At 36.2% G+C, this 20,016-nt stretch overlaps 1 protein-coding gene across 1 annotated transcript in view; it reads left to right on the top strand.

Moving 5' to 3' along the window:
- Nucleotides 1-20,016, top strand: part of Gna13 (G protein subunit alpha 13) — a 43,638-nt gene that overhangs the window by 2,486 nt on the left and 21,136 nt on the right. The window contains exon 2 of the mRNA XM_003465238.5: nucleotides 739-965. Coding sequence (XP_003465286.3) covers nucleotides 739-965 — 227 coding nt within the window. The remainder of the gene's footprint in view (nucleotides 1-738; nucleotides 966-20,016) is intronic.

Genomic DNA, 20,016 nt, shown 5'->3' with positions numbered 1-20,016 from the left:
AAATCTGTTTTTCTGTCATTTTTTTCAGTTGGTCTTCCTCCCTTTTAGAGAAATGTAAGGCTACCCTACAACTTACACTGATTTGAAGCCTGATGTGGGAGAGAAGTTTTTGAACTTTGAATCTGTTTGTCTGATACAGGGAGACTAGGGTGCTATGGGAACAAACTGAGCAGTTACATTGTTCTTAATGTTCCATAAGTAATTGTCTTTCAGACAGGCTCATACAATCTTGGTTGCAGCTGTTGTCTTGAGAGCCTGGGCATTGGATTATGCAGTATGACTTCTTTTATTTTTTCCCCTACTTTGGTTTTAACCACCTTCTGCCCCAGAAATTATTTTATTAATTGCAACATGTTAAAATTTTTCAGAAAGTATAATTGCTTTGTATTTGTTTTTTATAGTTCTAATTTTAACATGGTAGATACTTGATTGTTTACTCATTAGAATGTTTTGATGCCTGTCGCTGTTTTTGGAGAAGGTGGTCTGAGTAGTTCAAAATTTAAGATAATAGCCAGGCATGGGGACACAGGCCTGTAATCCAAGCACTCTGGAGGCTGAGGCAGAAAGATCGTTGTGAGTTCAGTGCCATGCTGGGCTACAAAATGAGCTCAAGGCCAGCCTGAACTGTATAGTGAGACCCTGTCTCAGAAAGACAAAAAACAAATTTTAAGATGATAATGCTGGAATCAAAGTTAACAATAATATCTAATGACTCTTCCACACTTTTTTTAACCAAAGGTATGAGAGTACTGGTAGATGCTCGAGAGAAGCTTCATATTCCTTGGGGAGATGATGACAACCAGCTCCATGGAGACAAGCTGATGGCCTTTGATACCCGTGCTCCCATGGCTGCAAAAGGAATGGTGGAAACTGGGATTTTTTTACAGTATCTTCCTGCTATAAGAGCCCTATGGGCAGACAGCGGCATACAGCATGCCTATGACAGGCGTCGAGAATTCCAGCTGGTAAGATGTTGGCTCTTTTAAAATGTAGGCTTAAGGGCCGGGGATTTAGCTCAGTGGCATAAACACCTGCTTGACAAGTGTGAGGTCATGAGTTCAATCGCCAGTACCAAAATAAAATAAAATGTGGGTTTATCTTAATGGCATTGAGTAATGATTTAGCACACTTTTTTTCACAATACAATATATTAATTCAAAATTGTAGCCTTAGGTATTTGTATTGCTATGTGAGCTTTTCCTAAGCATGTAAACTACATAGATTTAATGAAGCTATTATATTGATCATTTTTCCTTTTTGAAAGGAAAGTTACAACGATTTTCTTTGGCACTCCTAATTTTGTTCTTTTATTGGAATTAATTTTCTCTAAGCATAGTTAACAGTATTCATCCTACAAAAATTGACCTTGTGTTCTTGGAATGAGAGTTCAGTAACTGCACCTAGCTGTTTAAACATGTTATTTAACTGTTTTATGATGCAGATTATTTTGATAGAGATTAAAATCTTTAATGACTAAGAGAAAATATAGCTTTTATATCTTTGCATTTTAAGTCTCTTGAACATTTTCTAAAAATCTTCCTTATTTAAATACAAAATAATACTAGTTTTTTGTTGTACCTGTGTTTCACATGGGAAATAAATTTTACTAATTTTTCATCCTTAGTTTTGAGCAAGACTAACCATAAAATACTTAGAAGCTTTTATACATCCTTTGAAAAAAGGTTGGAAAAGAAATAATATGACTAGTGTAGGTTAAGTGTACAAAAATAATAATTGAGACAGATTTTTAATCATGTTCTTCATATTTTAATTGTGAACATTTTGCTTGTGTTCTGAAATTTTTATTTGCCAAAGACCAGAAAGATTCTCTCAATGATACCAATCTAGTCTGTATGCAATCTGAAGGTGGTTCAGACCAAATACTATAATACAATTAAAATAAAGTGACAGTTAAAAAGTAAATCTCAGGAAGCTGTTTGATGTTGTCACATTAAAATGACCCACATTTATGGGTGTGGCTACAGTAGGAGGTGCACCTAACAGTGCGCAGAAACAGTCTTGACTATTCAGAATTCAGAAAAATGATCATCATATCTTTTCTTTAAAAACTAACATCTTAATGTTGATTTTCTCTGAATTATGGCTTTCATGTATATCACATAACTAGTAACTAATTATGTGCTGTCTCGTGTAGTTCTCTTTCATGGATGTATTTGTTCATTTCTGAAAGTCAGGGACTGGCTCATATTTTTGTTAACACTGAGTAGCTGGACATGTTGAAAGTTTTGAATTTAATTTGACAAGTGACCAATTCCCAGAGTACCTTTGGTCAGTATTATGTTCGCTGTGGTAGACCTGCTTGGCTGTGTTCCACCCCATATGCCTTCTCATCTGCCTGCACCATTGCTCCAGTTTTTAGGTGTTGCTTGTTCTCTTTAGTTCATTTTTTCCGACAGACCACACATTGCACTTGGAGCTGTTATTCATCTTTATTCATCTTTCCAAAGTGTAGGAGAGGAAAGAGCCATTTGTAATAAGCATACAGTACATTTTGAATGAATAAATGAATATCTGTGTACCTGAAAGTTCCCTGTGGGAAAGTTCTGTGTTTGTCCTATGGCCTTCTAATCAGAAATTATTTTAAATCTGAACTTTCACTTCCTAGTCTCATCAAGACTCAGATCATCATCATTGAGACAGATTACTAAGTATTTCTTTTTGTTTAGTAGCAAATAAGTAAAACTACTCAGGATAAGAACAGCCACGGTCTTGATGTGAGCCATTTAATGCTTCAAGGCTCATGTTCTCAAAGGTTTGGACAGGAAAGTTCAGAAATACTTTTTTTCTGATCAAAAGTAGAGACAAGAAAAGAGGAACAGACAAGATCTAATTTCAAAGTGGTGATGGGGATTTTTTCACTGCTGGGTATATCTTGGCTCATAGAATAGGTGCTTGATTATTATGTTGAATTAATGGTTTTCACTCTTTGGATTCTCTGTGGTGATTGGCATGGTGACTCCAACAGTATTTCATTGGGCCGTTGGACATTTCCTATAACCTTTTAATTCCCACATGGTCAGATTTTCTGCTTCCATAGCTCTTCTCGTGTAGTACCTTTGCCAGGACTTTCTTTACCATATCCCCTTCATTAGATCTTACCCTTCACTTGGAGCAGTAATCAAATTGTATTGTGACCTCAAGTGGTCCTTGGACCCTTTTACTTTAGATTTAACTGAAATGCTTATTAAAATAAAACAAGCAGATTCCCAGACTTCCTTCACAAAAGAATCTGGTTCAGGAATCTGAGATGAGATTCAGCGATCTGTATTTTTAGCACACAGCCACAGGTGATTTGGGAAAATTTGTTCCTGCTCCTGTACCTCACCCCCATGCCTCAGGGCCCCATCTCTGGAATTTTCTCAGGCCTCAGACGGAGACTCAAATGCATTCTCATGCATTCATGTCCTGTGGTCTCTCAAGAATGCTTACTGATGCTCATTTTGGCCAGCATGTGCATTAGAGTTACTTACTTGTGTCTGACTCCTCATTAACGTGGAAGCATTTGTTGGTATGACTTGTCTTTCTCTTCCATTAGTATGAGACCTGGTTCTTAACTATATTTCTTCAATCTTTTAGGCATTCTAGTCTGTCAGAGAGGGAAAAAAAGAAACATTCTGCATTCATTTTCTTCTGGGAAATATAAATTACTGTATTTCTAAATGCTAGTTTAATTTTTCCAAGAGATGGAAAATCTTTGTACAGTATTACACAAAAACCATAATTTGTTATCTTAAACTTTTTGTTTTTCTATTATGTTTAACAATGCATATGTTTGAATTTTGGGTAGAATGAATATTGGGAAATGGGAGGAGTTGGCACATACTATAACTAAAATTAAGACTTTTTGTTTCAACTGATCATTGATTTTTAAACTTCTTAATGCAAATTAAAGTTTGAAAACAAATACTGGCAGTTTTTAAGGTTCTCCGTAACTTATATTTTACATGAGTGATTGACTGCCCTTTAGACAGTTTTTTTAGATAAGGGCTAGGTAGTGATACCTCAGAATACCACTCATGCAGTTCTTAGTAATAACTTTAGGTACAAATATGTTTTCCTTCTTAAGTTCCCAAAGACAAACATTTCCTTTTCAGGTTAGTTCTGTTATAGGTAAACTAAATAGCTTACTGTGGAAAAGGGAAATATAAGATTCATGGTCTTGTTAAAACTCAGGGTACCTTTCCACATGTAAACTAGCACAGTGAGGATAATATATCTTAAGAAGTAGTCTCTTAACATTGGATTAAATATTTGTAATACCCTACTTTGGTTGTGCCTTCAGGCTTGCCAATGCGCTAGTGAGGTGCCTTGTCTTCAGAAAAACTTTTTAGCTAACAGAGAATTTGATAACTTGATGACTTAGAAATATGGAGTCGAGGATTGACTGGGATATGCACTTAATTGGCAATGTGGATGAAAGTAACAGAAGGGCTGGGAGTCACTGCCAACTTGTTTTTGTTTACTGTACAATTGCTTGTTGAGTATAAGCCGCGCTGCTTATATAGGACAAGGACAGTGTGTGAGAGTGGAAGGAACGCCCCACAACTTCCTAGTTTCTGTAAACAGTTTGACATTGTCAGCATTAATACAGCTTCCTGTAACGGCCAGTCTGTCTTTGCAATTCCTGAAACCAAAACTGTTTTGTTAACCGTGGTACCTTCAGTTAGACTTCATTTTTCTTACTCAAACAGACAGTTTGTGCTTGAGATTTATCTTCTCCCGGCTGATACAGTAGTTTATTCATGAAGATAGCAGAGTGTTCCCTTGGTCTGTTTAACAAAGTAATTATTTAGCTTCTGAAGGAAAAGAATACCTAGTAAGTAAAACTCAAAAACTTCTGTTTTAGCTAAAATATTTTTCTTTGCTCTACAGCATGTAATAGAATCTGAGTCCATTTGACTTTTTAAAATATTAATTGGAATTTGCTTCAGAAAGAAAATCAATTACCATTTTCAGTTGTTAAATATCATGTTTCTATTGGAGAATTTGGTTGATTTCCCCCAACCACCCCCTTGCCTGAAAATCAAGCAAAGCCTTAGACCTCCAGTTGGTGAGACATAGGGTGTCTACTGATTTTCCAGGTTAGTGTAGACTCTTTCAAGGTATGCAACACAAGGATTGTGTATAACAGAGATAGCAAAGATTTAAAATTTAGGTATCTATAGGTATAACTTTTAAAATGAAATTTGATCAGATGTCATAGTGTTTACATTTTATCCATTCTTTTAAAGGATGTTTTGGCATGAGCTTATAGTTTTAATACAATTTTGTGAGGATGTGTGTATGTGCATAAACACAGACATAGTTGTTTGACGTACTCTGTTGATTTTTTTCTTTTCCTTTTTTATGGAAGCAACTGGGCTCTTTTGTCTGGAGCAGAACTGTAAAATACTGTGTCACTTTCTGTATTACCTTTATTGCTAAACAAAGTTCAGTAATGTATGCTGCTTTGAACATGTTTATTAAACAATGAAAGAATGGAGCAGTGAAATAGTTTTGTTAGGAAAACTAGTAGTTTCAGGACTCTTCACCTAGACCATGGACCTAATCCAGGAAAACAGTTCGTGGGCTTACTTTAAAGAAAAACATAATGGCCTAAGGACTTCATGGATGGAATGTTTCTTGTCACAGGTTAGGCAGCATTCCAACCTACTTGGGGTGTCTGCTTGCATTAGCCCCCAACAAGGACCATTTTCTTCAGAAAATTAATTTACAGTGTTGATAACTATAATCACTGCTCAGTACTTGTAATGTTTATAATAGTTGCTTTGTACTTTTCAAAGCACTGCCATATGCATTATCATTTCATCCTTTAAAAAAAAAAGCCACGTGCTGGAGGTAAAGCTTAGTAGTAGAGCCTTGCCCAACATGCACAAGGCCTTGAATTAAATCCCCAGCACCACAGTCAGTCAACCAATAAATTGAGACTCTAGGTTTCTTGACTAACAGTGCAATACCTAGTAGATTCCTAATCTGTTGTTTCCTGGTCCATAGCACTGGCTACAGCCATTTTGCAAGCACTCAAGCATTGTATCTGTGAATTAACTTTTCTGTCCTTTCATTCTCATCCTTTTCTGACCACCACCCACACTCAATTAGCATCTCCCTGTTAAAGTCTAGCATATTAGAAATATGTGTAAGAATTTATTAATGATATTTAGAGTTGCAGTAATAGCCACATAATTCTGTGTTACAAACTTGTATAGTATTGTTGTACTGTTCCTTCTTCACTTTGTTAATCTATATAGTAGTTAGGATGTAAATAGTCTTAAGTGACATTCAGTGGTAAATTTACTCAATGGTAGAGCTCATCTTACCTATTTTTAGCCTTGGTAAAGTCTCCGTTTGACTCTTTGTCTTCTTGCGAGTTCATTGTAATAGGGATCCTCAGCTGATCTTCATCAGTCCACGTGGTTTTTACTTTCTGAAAAGTAGAAGTTCAATGACAACTGGTTAGCTGAGAGGCAACTGTACACTTTTCTGGGGAAGTGTCATTTGGAAATTAGCACCTGTCTTGTAATTGCACAGATTTGCTCTTGTTTTGGGGAAGGGGATTGTAGAACACTTACTTTGTGAACTTACTTTAAATGGTTCTCATGTAAATTATGTCACAGTGTTCATACTGTTGATGAACACACCAGATTGTAGTTTTCAGTTAGAAACAACGTGTTTTTTAAAAAAAATGTGTATGTCTGTATTAGCAGTGACCTTTATTGCATGGAATTACTTTATTTTATTCCCAAACTGTATCCCATTAGACTTTGTCAGTGGTGAGGAACATTTTAGAATTTTCGGCAATAACAAATAGTGGCATGTGTGCCATAGGTTTGCCACCGCCGGTTTATATTTTGAGCCCTTTTTATAAGATGCTTTTTTTCAAAAAAGTTTAGCAGCATGAGCAAAAGCAGCAATAGAATGGGCCATATATGGGCAGGGCTTTAGCTCAGTGGTGTAAATGCCTGCTTGGCAAACATGAGGTTGTGAGTTTGATCCCCAACACCAAAAAAAAAAAGGCTGATATAGATCAAGGAAGTAGTGTTTTGAGGACTAAACTTTAGTGGACTTGGCCAAAGTTACTGATCTGTTATAATGTTGGTAGTTAATCTTTCAAATTTAATTGCTCTGCTTTTGGAAAAATGAATCAAAAAGATTTTTAAATAAGTGTGATGAGAGCTGGGGATTTAGCTCAGTGGCATAAGTGCCTGCCTGGCAAGCACGAGGTCATGAGTTCGATATCCCCAGTACTGCAAAAAAAAAAAAAAAAAAACCCAAAAACAAAAACCAGTGTGATGATGAGAACTTTTATCGTCTATACAAATTTTAAAGTAACCACTTTCAAGCTTCAGGTTTTATTTTACATATTGTAAAACTTCTTTACATATGGTTTTAGTATGATCACCTTAAAACTTGATGTGGTTTTCCACTGTGCTCTGGGGTAAAAGTAGAACAGGGAGCTAAAATGAATGTGTGCTGGCTGTCAGTCATTGTGTGAGCCTGGGTGAATCCCTGAGCCTGTCTGAATTTCTGTTTCTGAATGCAAAATGGGAGCTGTTAATGGATTTACTATTACCAGCTGTAGAAGGATTACATGAGGTGATTCATGTAAAGCTAATGCCTTTGGCACAGAACCTGACATATATTAGCTATTAGTGTTCCTAATATGCATATGCACATAAATAGCTTTAGAAACAAAGCAAGTACTCAATACAAAAGCACTGTTAGCTTTGATTTGTTTTACTCACTGAACGTGATTACCAACCAGTATGTAAAAATCCTGAATTCTGGGTAGTCCAGAGTGTATAGTGTATGATTTAACATACTTGTCAGGCTATGTTTATGTAAAAAAGATTACATATCACAGAGAGACATGATTGCTACATTGGTTCCTGTTGCCTTCTGATACCACTTTACTTGATTTTCAGATTGAAATTTTGTAAAGTTCTGTTGTCATTGTGATGTTGTTGTTGTTGTTGCTGTTGTTACTGGAAACAACTTTGTGCTAAACTGCCTACACTAGGCTTAAAATTCTCCTCCTTCAGCCTGCCACAGTGGTAGAATTACAGGGGTACATCACCACTGTTCATTTCTTTATAGCATCTTTTTAAATGAACATTGTTTTATATGTAGTAAGTTGTCTTTATGACTAGTCCTTACATATATTTCTAAGTGATTTTTAAAAGCAAATTCTGCAATTGGAAATTCTACAAGTATCCCTTACCATAAATGATGAATCAGGTTGTTTTTGGCTTTTAGATATTTCAGCTTTTTAAATATTTGCATATATATTATAAAACAAGATATCTTGGGGGTGGGACTCAAGTCTAAACATGTAATTCATTTGTTTCATAAACGCGTTATACACATAGCCCAAAGGTAATCTCACACAGTATTTTTAGTGTGCCTGTGTTTTGACAGTGTGTCACATCATATCAGGTATAGAATTTTGTGTTTGTGGTGTCATATCATCACTCAAGAAGTTTTGGATTTCAGAGCATTTCAGGTTTTTTAGTAGTCAAATTTTAGATACTCAACTGTAATGAAAATGAAAGTACTTAAAAAATAATGAGGTGGTATATAGATGTACAGTGAAACTAATCACTATTAATCTTTCACATTTTCAGAGATTTTTAGCCAGAATTACTTAATCATTGGATGAATATGTTCCTGAAATACTTTAGATATACAGGCAGAATTGTCAGGTCCTTGCTTTCTTCTGGAGGGATGGTGAGATAATCTTTGGCGTGGGTGTGGGTGCCCTGCCCCTCCCAACGACCGTGCTTTTCTTCACCTTTGACTTAGTGGCTGGCACCCCTGCACTGCATACACATGTCTGCTCTTTTCCCTTCCGCCTTTCCCTGCCTGTGAATGTCAGAGGCCTGATGAATATCCAGGTTAAGAGGGTATTTGACTGTCTTTTCCAAGGTAAAAAAAAAAAAAAAAAAAAGTGTAGTATTCATAAAATCATAAAATACAGAATGATTTCTGACAATTTTATGTAGAACCAAGTAAACAACATTAGCCCAATTGAAAATTCCTACTTCTTTCTCAGGGTGCAACATAAACAAGTTTCAAATACACTCCCCTAAAGAAAGGAAAAAAAAGCATTTTTTTAAAGCATTTGAGGAAACAATATTGGCCAGTAAACAAAACTCTTCTAATACTGCTTGTGATCCCAAAAAGGTATAACAGTGTCTTTGGGTTCTTGGAGCTAGGGCAGCTATATTTACCTTATAAAGGGACATTTCTTTTCCATTTTAACCCTTCTAGAAAAGTTAAGGAAAAAGAGTTGAAATAATGAATAATTGGAGTAAAGTACTTTCTGCTTTTCTAACACCTTGGTTACATTTTCCTGTTGTTTGCGTGACTTTAAAAATTATTTTTTGTTAAATAGGGTAAATTGACTCAGTAGAAGTTACAGTGTATAGAAAAGCCATCATCATGATATATATAAAATGATCATGTAGTTGCTGTTTGGGCCCCACAATATGTAGTTTGATGGGTTCTAGTCACTGATATTAAGTAAAAGAATTCAATGAAAGCTACTAGCAATGAGCAGTTGCTCCAGATTTTCCTGATTGTAAAGTCATAAGTAGGTTATTGCCGCGCCAGCTCTGGTGTGGCCTGACCAGTGAATATTGCTATTCAAATGTGAGATGGTCTCTAAATTCATTGTATTGATTTTGATCAACCTAAATAATTAAATACTCATAAAGCTGCAAATAATATTTATCCTAATGGAAAATTTAAAAAAGAATAATGTACACCAAGATTGCTGGCCTGGGCCTTTAGTCCTTGCTAACTAGGGAGCAGAAGGATTGTTTGAGCCCAGGAGTTCCAGGCTAACCTGGGCACCATAGTAAGATACTATTTAAAAAACAAAATGAAACAATATGTTTTATAGCCAATTTAGTTAAAAGTATTACAGTACAAATGATCGACTATCTTTAGTTCTGTTACCCAGTTGCCACTTTTACAGTAAAATTGTCCTTACTTGCTGTAGTCTCAAAAAAATGGTAGGGGCTTTGAACTATTACTATGTAGATTATGAACATTTTGGTTTTAAACTGGGCATGGTGGTATACACCTGGGAGGTTGAGGCAGGAGGGTCTTGAGACCGTCCTGGGCTACAAAGTAAGCTCAGGTGGCCTGAACTGCATAGTGAGACCCTGTCTCAAAAAGACAAAAACAAAAACACAATTCAATTCTAGGCTACAACAAGAAGAGTTACAGTTGCTGGTTTGTTGGTTTATTTGTTTGAGACAGAGACTCACTGTGTAGTTTAGGATGGCCTCAAAATTGCTTCCGTCTTCTTCCTCAGCTTCCCAAGTGCTAGAATTGCAGATGTGCACCACCACACCCGGCTTTTATATTGACTTTTTGATCATGGTACGTGGTATTTTACAATTAAATGTAACCAATTTTAAGATTGGTATTTCAGTTTAATAAAAGAACCAATGTTCCCCTATTAGGAGTGTTTGCACCTTTGATTTTAGATGCAGGATGATCAAAAATTCCATTAATTTTTATAAGATAATAGAACAGGAAATATAAAAATGACACTTTCATCAAATTTTTGTGTATAGTGTATTTTAAAACACTCAATACACAATGAACCTTACAATCTCAACAGTAGTATCTAGTAGTTTCTTTGAGAATTCTTTTTGCATTACTGTCTTGCTTTGAACAACATGCCTCCTAAGTGCTAGAATTATAGGAGTGTGCCACCACGCCCAGCCTTTGTTTTTTGCTTATGGGCTACTTCGTTAGATATTGGTCCACTCCGTCAGCAGCATCCGTAGAATTATAATCACTGACCACCATTGGAATTTTTAAAGTTTTGTTTCTTTTTTTCAAGTTCTATCATTTCTGTATTATGAATAGTTGACGTTAAGATTTTTTTTGTCTTTCATAAGACAGACTTTTTTTTCTTCTTTGATATGCTAATATTTCTCACCCTTTCAGTTTATTTTGCAGATCTTTTGGTACTTCCTTCCTATTCCGTCTCAGTGACCCAAACCTGTCTTTATTTTGTATTGTAAAAGAATATTGCTGAGTTCTTGAGAAGTATAAAAATTACATCTGATGTACTTTATAGATTGTAGCACAAAATCATAGGTTATTTTTCACAAATAAACACAAGTTAGTAAAAGAAAATAACCAGAAACAAACATCAAAAGCAAATACAACATTTTAAATAAAAAAGTATAGAAAAGCATAATTGATATAAAACAACAGACATAAAATGTGTCTTTTGGGCAAACCAGAGTCCACTGGTTGACACGTTACACTGCTCGAGTTATCATGGTTGAAAGCTTCATTCTGTAGGGATGTATTTCTGTAAGACCATGTATGTGCACATGATTATTTTTATATGTGACTGTCTTCTTTGTGCAAGTGTTAAGGTTTGGAATATTACTTTAAGAGTATCCACTTTCATAATAACCTGAATTGTTTTCTCCTGGTATGCAAAAAGTGGAGAGAGAGGGCAGGAAAGCCCTGCTGGCTAGCAGATTACAGGACACCTGGTCTGGTAACAGACTGGTTCCTAGGCAGCTGCCTGCATCCAGTCACCTCCTCTTGTACATCTGTTGGTGAGACTGGCCTTGCTGCAGAATAAGCATTTGCTGGTAAACTAAGTGAATTTCACTTAGTTGAATGAATTTCGTTTCTGATCAATCCTAGATGGTAGTTGGAGGAACCTACAATAAATAGGTATACAACAAGCATGTGTGTAATTACATATGCAGTCAGTGCTCTGAAGGAAAAAAGCACTAAGAAACCAAGAGGTTGGTCTGAGAAGATGGCATTTTGCTTAAGACCCCATGGGTAAGAAAGTGTCCATGAGGCAGGGATAAGGAAAGTTCTTCAGGCAAAAGGACTGCTATGTGTGAGGTCAGGAAAGCTTGTTGACAGTTAGGAACTGCAACCAGGGCCCATAGGGTAGAGCATAAGAGAGTCTGACCTGGTAGGACACAGGCAGCAGCCCATCACTAACAGGCCTGTGATGTGTTTTGAGAAGTTTAGTGTTTTTCTGAATGCTTTTGGTACCTGCTAATGGATTTTAGGCACAATCACTCTGGCCGTTGTGCAAAAATTGGAGGAAAGTAGGGTAAACTTTAGTGCCAGGCCTCATCATGGTTGTTACCATAGTCTCCTACCCAGACTCCAAGGTAAGAGACTCGTAGGATGAGTGGCTTGTCATCAGGTAGTGGTCAGAGAGATGAAGAGAAGAAAATGGATTCACGGCCTGTTTTGTAAGGAAAATCACAGGGCTTCTGATAGAATATAGGGTGAGGGTGAAAAATACATGCCATGAGTGACATGTATTTTTGGCTTTTACCAACTAGATGGATGCTGGTACTTTTTATGGAATTGGAAGCCCCATGCAGGAATAAACTTTGAGAGGGAAGATCAAGTGTATTTTGAGTATATTAGATTCTGATTTCTTTGAGTGCTTTAAGTGGAGATACCAAGAAGACAGTTTGAATCTGGAGTTCAGAACAGAGTTTTGAGCTAGAGACAGAAATTTAGTAGTTATTTTTTCCAAGTGAAATTTAAAATCTATTTAATGTGTATGATAGCTTAGTGAAAGGGTATAAAAAGGGAAAAGATTAGGACTCTTGGTAGACTTTGAAGCAACCTTCATATCTTTTGAAAATATTCAGAGGCACAGGTGCTAGCAGGAATGGCCAGAGAAGAGATTTAGACATGCATCAAGTCTTGGAAGCCACAAAAATATTTCAAGGGAAAAAATATGATTAGCGGTGCCATATGCTGTAAGATGTGTCTGGTGACTGAAGAATGACGTCTCCGTGGATTTTGGCAGCAGGGAAGTTATGTAGGCTGAGTGACAGGTGACGTGAGGAGGCGGAGACCCAACTGGAAGAGGGGCAGGAAGTGAGGAAGTAGAGAAGATTCGCTTGAAGTCAAGCTGAGTATTCTCATTTCCCTTTTGCAGTACTGCCAACCACTTGGCTTAGCAGGTTGTGGTTTTTCAGACCTTTTTAAAGTTCAAGAGGACATTGCATTTATATTAGCCAATTTGTTTGAATCTCAGTCTCAGGGGAGTTAAATATCATTTAATGATCTTGTTGATCTCTTAAGTAAATACAGAAGAGCTTTTTGTGTGGTATACCCATTCCTGAATCTCCACAAGGAATTAGTGCCAAGAGCCCTAGAGATACAAAAATCTACCAGTGACTGCTCGAGTCTCTTAGAAGAAACTACTGTTTGCAGCTTGGAGTGGTAGCGCATGCCTATAATCCCAGCATTGGGGAGGCTGAGGCAGAAGGATCACTGCAAGTTTGAGGCCAGCCCAGTTACATAGTGAGTTCAAGGCCAGTCTGAACTACATATTGAAACCCTGTCTCATAAAAAATGAAAGAAAGAAAGAAAAGATAAGAAAAAAGAAACTAATATTTGCATGTAACCTCTAAATTACCAACAGTTAATGAACATCCTCCCATGCGTATCCTTCCATACATCGTTACCTCTAGATAACCAATACCTATTGCAGTAATAATGCTATATAGGTAATTGTTACATTTTACTATTTAGGAAATAACGACAGGGGGAAAAAATACATACTTGTTGAGTACTGGAGCAGAAACCGGTGAATTACCTGTCCAACTGCTGTAAGGAGGCTCTCAGTCTAATAGTGGCAAATGATATGCTGCTGTTTACTCCATTTGCTGAAATATGAAGTCCTTATTAACCTCAAAAGGACCTGAGAAAGCACGTAGCCCTCGTAACTTCATTTTCTACATAAAGCGTTGGTCCACAGGGGTTCAGGACATACAGAGGTTCAGATGCAACTAGCTTTGTGCTGAAGTCAGACTGCAAACTCAGTGGTGTACGAGTCCCCAGTCCATGTGTGCTGCTTACTGCCACACTTTCTTGCCTCTTGTAATAACAAAATTCATAAAAGAGATATTTGAAGGAACTGTTGTGCCAATGTAAATGTTGAGCTGTTTTTCACATTCAGCAATATTTAGAAGTATTTGTAGGTTGCATCGCTTTGCTGTCTGATGATTAGGGAATGAGGTGAGGAAGGTAGGTAATGTGTTCCTTGTGAGCCGGATGGATCTTTGGTGCTGATGAGAGTTTGGGATAATGGATTCAACACTACGTCAGAATAAAGTGATCTGAGGTTTCTTCTCACCTGCTGTGTGTGATCTTAAGTATGGAATTAACTCCATTAATTATTGTGGGGTGTGATAGTACCTCATCATAGAGCAGAACTTTACATCTGGTATGCATTCATGAGGACTTTTGGGTGTTAAGAACTATAGAGCTTTCTGTTTTAAATAGCAGAGGAATTGAAACTGTATTTGGGAAGTTCTGTGTTGGAAAACTTCTTTAAGTATAATAGAGATTTTTGAGAAATAATTTACTGCTGAAGAGTTCTAATTCTGGCAATTAAATACTTCTGTGTTCTTGGGATTGTATAAAATTGGCTCTTTTCAAAAACTGTATTTTAATACAGAATTTTTCAAGGCTAAGCTTTCTATAATAGGTGAAAGCTGAAGAATAGAATAGTGGTTTGTTTGTGTTTCTGTTTTTTGGAAATGCCTTACTGGCTCCAGTATCCCAAATAGCTTTTTTAAGTTTAAATTTTAAAACATTGATTGAACAAACTTCAACTAGCCATTGTACCACCACTTCAGGCAACAATGCCATTTTGATGTATTTCCTTCCATACAATATTGGGTGTTGAGATATACTTTTCCATATAGCCTTATATCCTGTAGTTTCATGTTGCACCATTACCATTTCCTGAAGATGATTTTCTCCAAGGCCTAGTAAGGTATTCTTTAGAAGTAGATACAGATTTTTTTACTTAAATGGGAAATTTTTAGGATGATACTAAAAGGTAACTTGCAGGGTAAATTTTAATATGTTGTGAACCCATGTCTGCGTTGCGAAACACCTTCCTCACATTTAATGTTTGTACTTTTATTTTCATAAGGTAATAAATGAGCATCTTATAAAAGATACATATTTATAAATGTTTATTAGACATATGGCTAAGACTTCTTTCTCTGTTTCTCCAGGATAAATAAGGTCCTTTGTTGTGATCTTTATTTGGTTTGATTTTGAGACAGGGTCTTGCTCTTTAGTTCAGCTTGGACTTGAATTCACGGTGTAGTCCACACAGCGACCAACTTCAAACTCAGAGCAGTTCTCCTGCCTCATCCTCCCAAGTGCTGCGATTACAGGCATGGGCCACAGTGCCTACCTTACGGTTCTTATACTAAGGAAATTACCACTTTCTGTGTTATTTGGAAATTGGTTGGACTTTAGGAATCTCCCTAGAAAACTCCTAGCATTAAATTTACTAGTGGGGAGAATGGTAAAAATTATTTACCACAAGTTATTTCGATGATGAGTCTAACTGAAAAATCTGATACAAGGTGAAACTGATTAACTGCGAATGATATCTAGTAAAATGCAACTTAGAGAATAAAGTAATACTTAGTTGTTTCTAAGAAATCTCCTATTTCTAATATTGTACACTAGTTTGTTTCACAGCTTTTTTGCAAGAATTAAAATCAATTTTTGTCTAAACTACACATAGATAATAGTCTTCGGGAGAGCCTACTTATGCTATTATAAACTATCTTAGATTGGTCTGCAAAGATTTAATTTGAAAAACACTTTAGATTTAGTAGTTTATACTGTAATGGACTGCTGTGGGCTTGTTTGGAACTTTCTACTGATGTACATGGGAAATGCTAGCAATAAATTTGAAGCTGCATTTAGTTGAAGTCTAGTTAATTTTGATATAAAGAGCAGAGGAAAACAGCTTCGGTCTTATGAAGAAAAAGGTGTAAGGCTGGCACTTTTCATATGCTATCTTGATAAAGATGACAGCATTGCTCATATTAAAAATATGTATTATATGTACTATGCACCGCCTCAGCTACTTTCCGTAGAGAAACATGAGGTAATAAAGTCATTTACCAAAAAAACTAATCTCAAAGGTAAGAAACAATAAAATAGACCTTTTGTGAAAACCAAGCAAGAAGAGAATGATGAAGGGCATTATATGAAAGAAGTGAAACTGGTCTCTGCCAAGCTTCGAGCTGTGAGAGTTTATGAGGTTTCTTCTATAAAGCTAGCCACTAGCCTGCTGAGACCTTCTCAAGCAGGCTTTTATATTTTATTTTGAAATAAGGGAGAAAAGATAAGAAATCCAAAAAAAAAAAAAAAAAAGATAAATTCATTGTAAAGGTCTAGTTTGTTTGAAATATTTGTGATGGATTCAAGATTTTTTTTTTAACCTCACAATCATTTTCCCCAAGCAGTGAACAGATTCTTTAAATATAATCAAGGCTCATTTTGTATTTACTGTCTTTTGGAGATTGTAAGTTAGGATTAGAATCTTAAATTTTAGGTAAGTAGGGTGGGTAGAACAGTATCATGATATATTTCATATGTTCATCTGAATGTGGAAAAATAATAATAAACAGATAGGGTGGGAAATTGAGAATTTGATAAGAACTATTACCTTCTGCTTGTGTTTTATCTATACTTTTAGGTAAAAATGTAAAGTCCTGATTCATTGAATAGCTTTAAGGATAGATGTTTCTATTTTGTACTTTGTATTTGGTGTTTCTTTCCTGCTGAAAACTAACTACATGCTAGATGGAAAGACTTATATCACACAGAATGTACTGATGGAGTTTTATCCTAAAGTCTTATTTAGATGAAACTTTACAGAAATGTTTTTAGGATTGAAACTATGACTGGTACAGTTGTGAATCATTAATAAAACTTACTTGTGGGTCTCATATAAAGGCAGGTAATAAGTTTCCTATTGAGTAGATTTTCCTCAAGCATATATTTAAAAGAGTCCTAATAATCAGAAACCATTTTGTCTTGAATTTGGGGATTTTAAGATAGATAAAAATTAAAGGCATTATACGTATACAGAAGCTTTACAGTATTAGTAGTTCATAATAGTATGCAGTTTAAAGGATGAGTTTAGATTTCTAATTTTCTTTCCTAGCTCTTAATTCCAAATATTTGCTTGCAAATGAAAGACTTCAATGTTAATGGAAAGCTTATAAATCCTTTAAACTATTGAACTTAACGGTTTTAGTACACAAATGTTTCTTGAATGATGACATTTTCTTTTAAACAAAAGATTATTTTGGGGGATGCTAGAAATTTTTGAACAGCTTGTTTCTGACTTCAATCATAATCTAAAATAATTAAATTAAATTATTGTACTTGTTACATATATTCCCTAAAGTTCTCATTGTAGGAATTCAACATTTGTCAAATTTCCAAGTATTATTAATAATTAGGATATATATTGCCTATGACAAAATGCCGTTCAAATTCTGTGGGTCTTTATCATCTCTGCAGATCTAGTCCTGATGCAGGCCCAACTCTTCTGGGTTATTACTTGAAAATTGAATCTCATGAAACTTTATAAGTATTCAGAAATAATCTAAATATTTTCAGAGAAAAAGCAGTCCTAAAGATTTAATCATCTTTGCCTTCCAAATTCTAACTGAATAGTGCTGTGATACTTCATCGCTTTGATGGTGTATCTTTTTGATTGACGCTAATATTTAGTGATTACTTACAGAACATAGGGTTTTCCTCTCACCACTGCCCATAGTGCTTTTCACAGTATTCAGATATGGAAAGGTAATATATTTAGTGCCTTGGAAAAACTTAGCCATGTATATGCAAGTTCAGTTGTTGATTTTCTACTGTTACTATTTACATCTTTTTAAACAAATGGGGCCAACTGTGGTGGCACATACCTGTAATCCCAGCACCTGGGAGACTGAGGCAGGAGGATTACCATGAGTTTAAGGCCAGCCTAGGCTACGTAGCAAGTCCAAGACCAGCCTAGACTGCATAGTGAAAGCTTGTGTCAATAAACAAACAAATGGGTTTAGTGAGAGTTACTCTAAAACTTTTCTGTTCAATATATTATGCTTGTAATGACTGACAGCAGAAATAATAAGATGGAAACAGTATGTCATAGAGGGGAAGTCATAATACAGAAAATTCAACAGATGTTTATTTAACTATTCCTGTGTCTAAGGGTACTAAGAGATATAGTGAGTCTGGGTTTTTTAGTAGTATTTTTATATTGCATGTAAAAATAAAATGCTGTGATGGTATAAGCCACTGGCACAAAAGATATACTGAGTTCTTACTGATAGTTGGGAAGTTGGGAAGTTGCAGGGGAGATAGGGAAGAAATCACGGTAAAGTCAGGGAGAAAACTAGACCAAGAATCAACATACGTAAAAAAAAACTTCTTATTGAAGAAGCAAACAATTTCACTTATTGCCATTACAATAATTTTCTTTCCATTTCTGCCACAAAAGTAATTTTGTTGGCTAAGCCGCCTACCTTCGCTGACCTTCAGGCCTTTCATCTGTGAGATGGTTAGTTCTCTGAACACTTTCAACTTGCAATCTCGTTCTTGCTCCCTGTAGAGGAGTGAGGTCCTTAGATAAGGTGGAGGAAGTCATGAATGGATGGTGGAGGTGGTGGGAATGGACACAGCATTTTGAAACAGCAGAGAGAGACTTTTTAATTGGAACTGGTTTTAGAGAGAAAAGGAGATAGCTTTGGTGTGATCACTTGGAACTCTAGAAAAGCCAGCCATGAAATGCTATCTAATTCATTTGGACTCATAATTGAGACTTCAATCTTTCTCTCGTTTTAGGTAGTTCTTGATAAATACTTTCTGGTGGACCATCAAAATTTAATTATGTCAGAGATCTTCCAGTGTCCCCAACAGCTCTAACATTTCTCAGTCAGTTGAGCTTTGCAGTGTTATACCTGTCAGTAACCCTGCTTCATGTATAAAAAACAAAGTCTGCATTGTTTCTTCTTAAGGAAGGTGTCACCCAGAGAGGAACCTGGGTTCTGGAGACTACACAGCACCACAGCTCTGGAAAATGCGGGTGGCAGTCAGGGTGCACATTGGAACTCAAAGGTGCAGAACAGAACACGGGGGTTGGAGGAGGCACGAATTGGCTATATCCTTTTCATCTTCCTTGGCAACCTGCAAGTGACTGTTACAGAAGCAAATTAATTTTGTAAGTTTAATTCTAATTCAGGTTTGAAGTACCTCAGGGGTCCTGTTGCTAAGATACAATTAGCAATCTGATTGTGCTTTCTCATTGTGCTTTGACCTCTTAACATTTTTACATCTGGAGTATCAAGTTTATTAATTTTTAACCACAAAATCTCAGAACTAGTTAAAGGCTGTGGACTGTGGTAGGTATTTGAAGATAAGCTTCAAGAGTGTGAAGCTTATCTGAAATGCCAAATCAGTTTTTTCAAAAGAGAAAACTATATGTTGACTGAGTTATATTATTTATTCCTAATCTAGGAAAGATTGCTTCTGCTTTGTTTTTATTTTTGGGAGACTTGGTTAAATTATGAAAAATACAAAAGTAAATTAAAATCTTAATCTAGCTTCTTACTATCTCAGTGTTTTTTCCCCAAAGCTTTAGAAAAGCTAATTTGCTGTATAATCAGCCCCTAAAGATGAAATTAATATGAAATCTTTCGTTGTTGCTATGTGGAGTCCTGGACCTCACACGTGCTAGGCATGTGCTCCACCACTGATTGATTTTTCAACTCTCATATTTTTGGAGACCGAGTCTCACTAAGTTGCTGGGTCTGGTCTGTACCCTCTGGACCCACTGCCTCAGCCTCCTGAATAGCAGATACTACAGACATGCACCTTGTCATCCAGTTAAAATCCAAGTGTTGAATAAAATGCTTCAGAATCACATTGGTTTTCTTGGAGTTTGCTAAGATCATGATTTGGATTTGTGGTAGAGCAGGGAAGCTGTATTTTTATTCCCAGTGAACTGCCAGGAATAAAAATCACCAGTCTAGGCCAGGCATGATAGCACATGTCTAGAGTCCTAGCTGCTTGCTTGTGCTCAGGAGTTAAGGCTGCCTGGGTAACACAGGCAAACCCATCTCTGGGGGAGGGTGGGGAAGA

The sequence above is a fragment of the Cavia porcellus genome, unplaced genomic scaffold (genome assembly GCF_034190915.1).
Source record: "Cavia porcellus strain 051 isolate PalLab524CR breed Dunkin Hartley unplaced genomic scaffold, mCavPor4.1 scaffold_32, whole genome shotgun sequence".
Classification (NCBI taxonomy): domain Eukaryota; kingdom Metazoa; phylum Chordata; class Mammalia; order Rodentia; family Caviidae; genus Cavia; species Cavia porcellus.
Note: the sequence above shows the minus strand (reverse complement) of the source record. Positions and strands in the feature narration are given on the sequence as shown.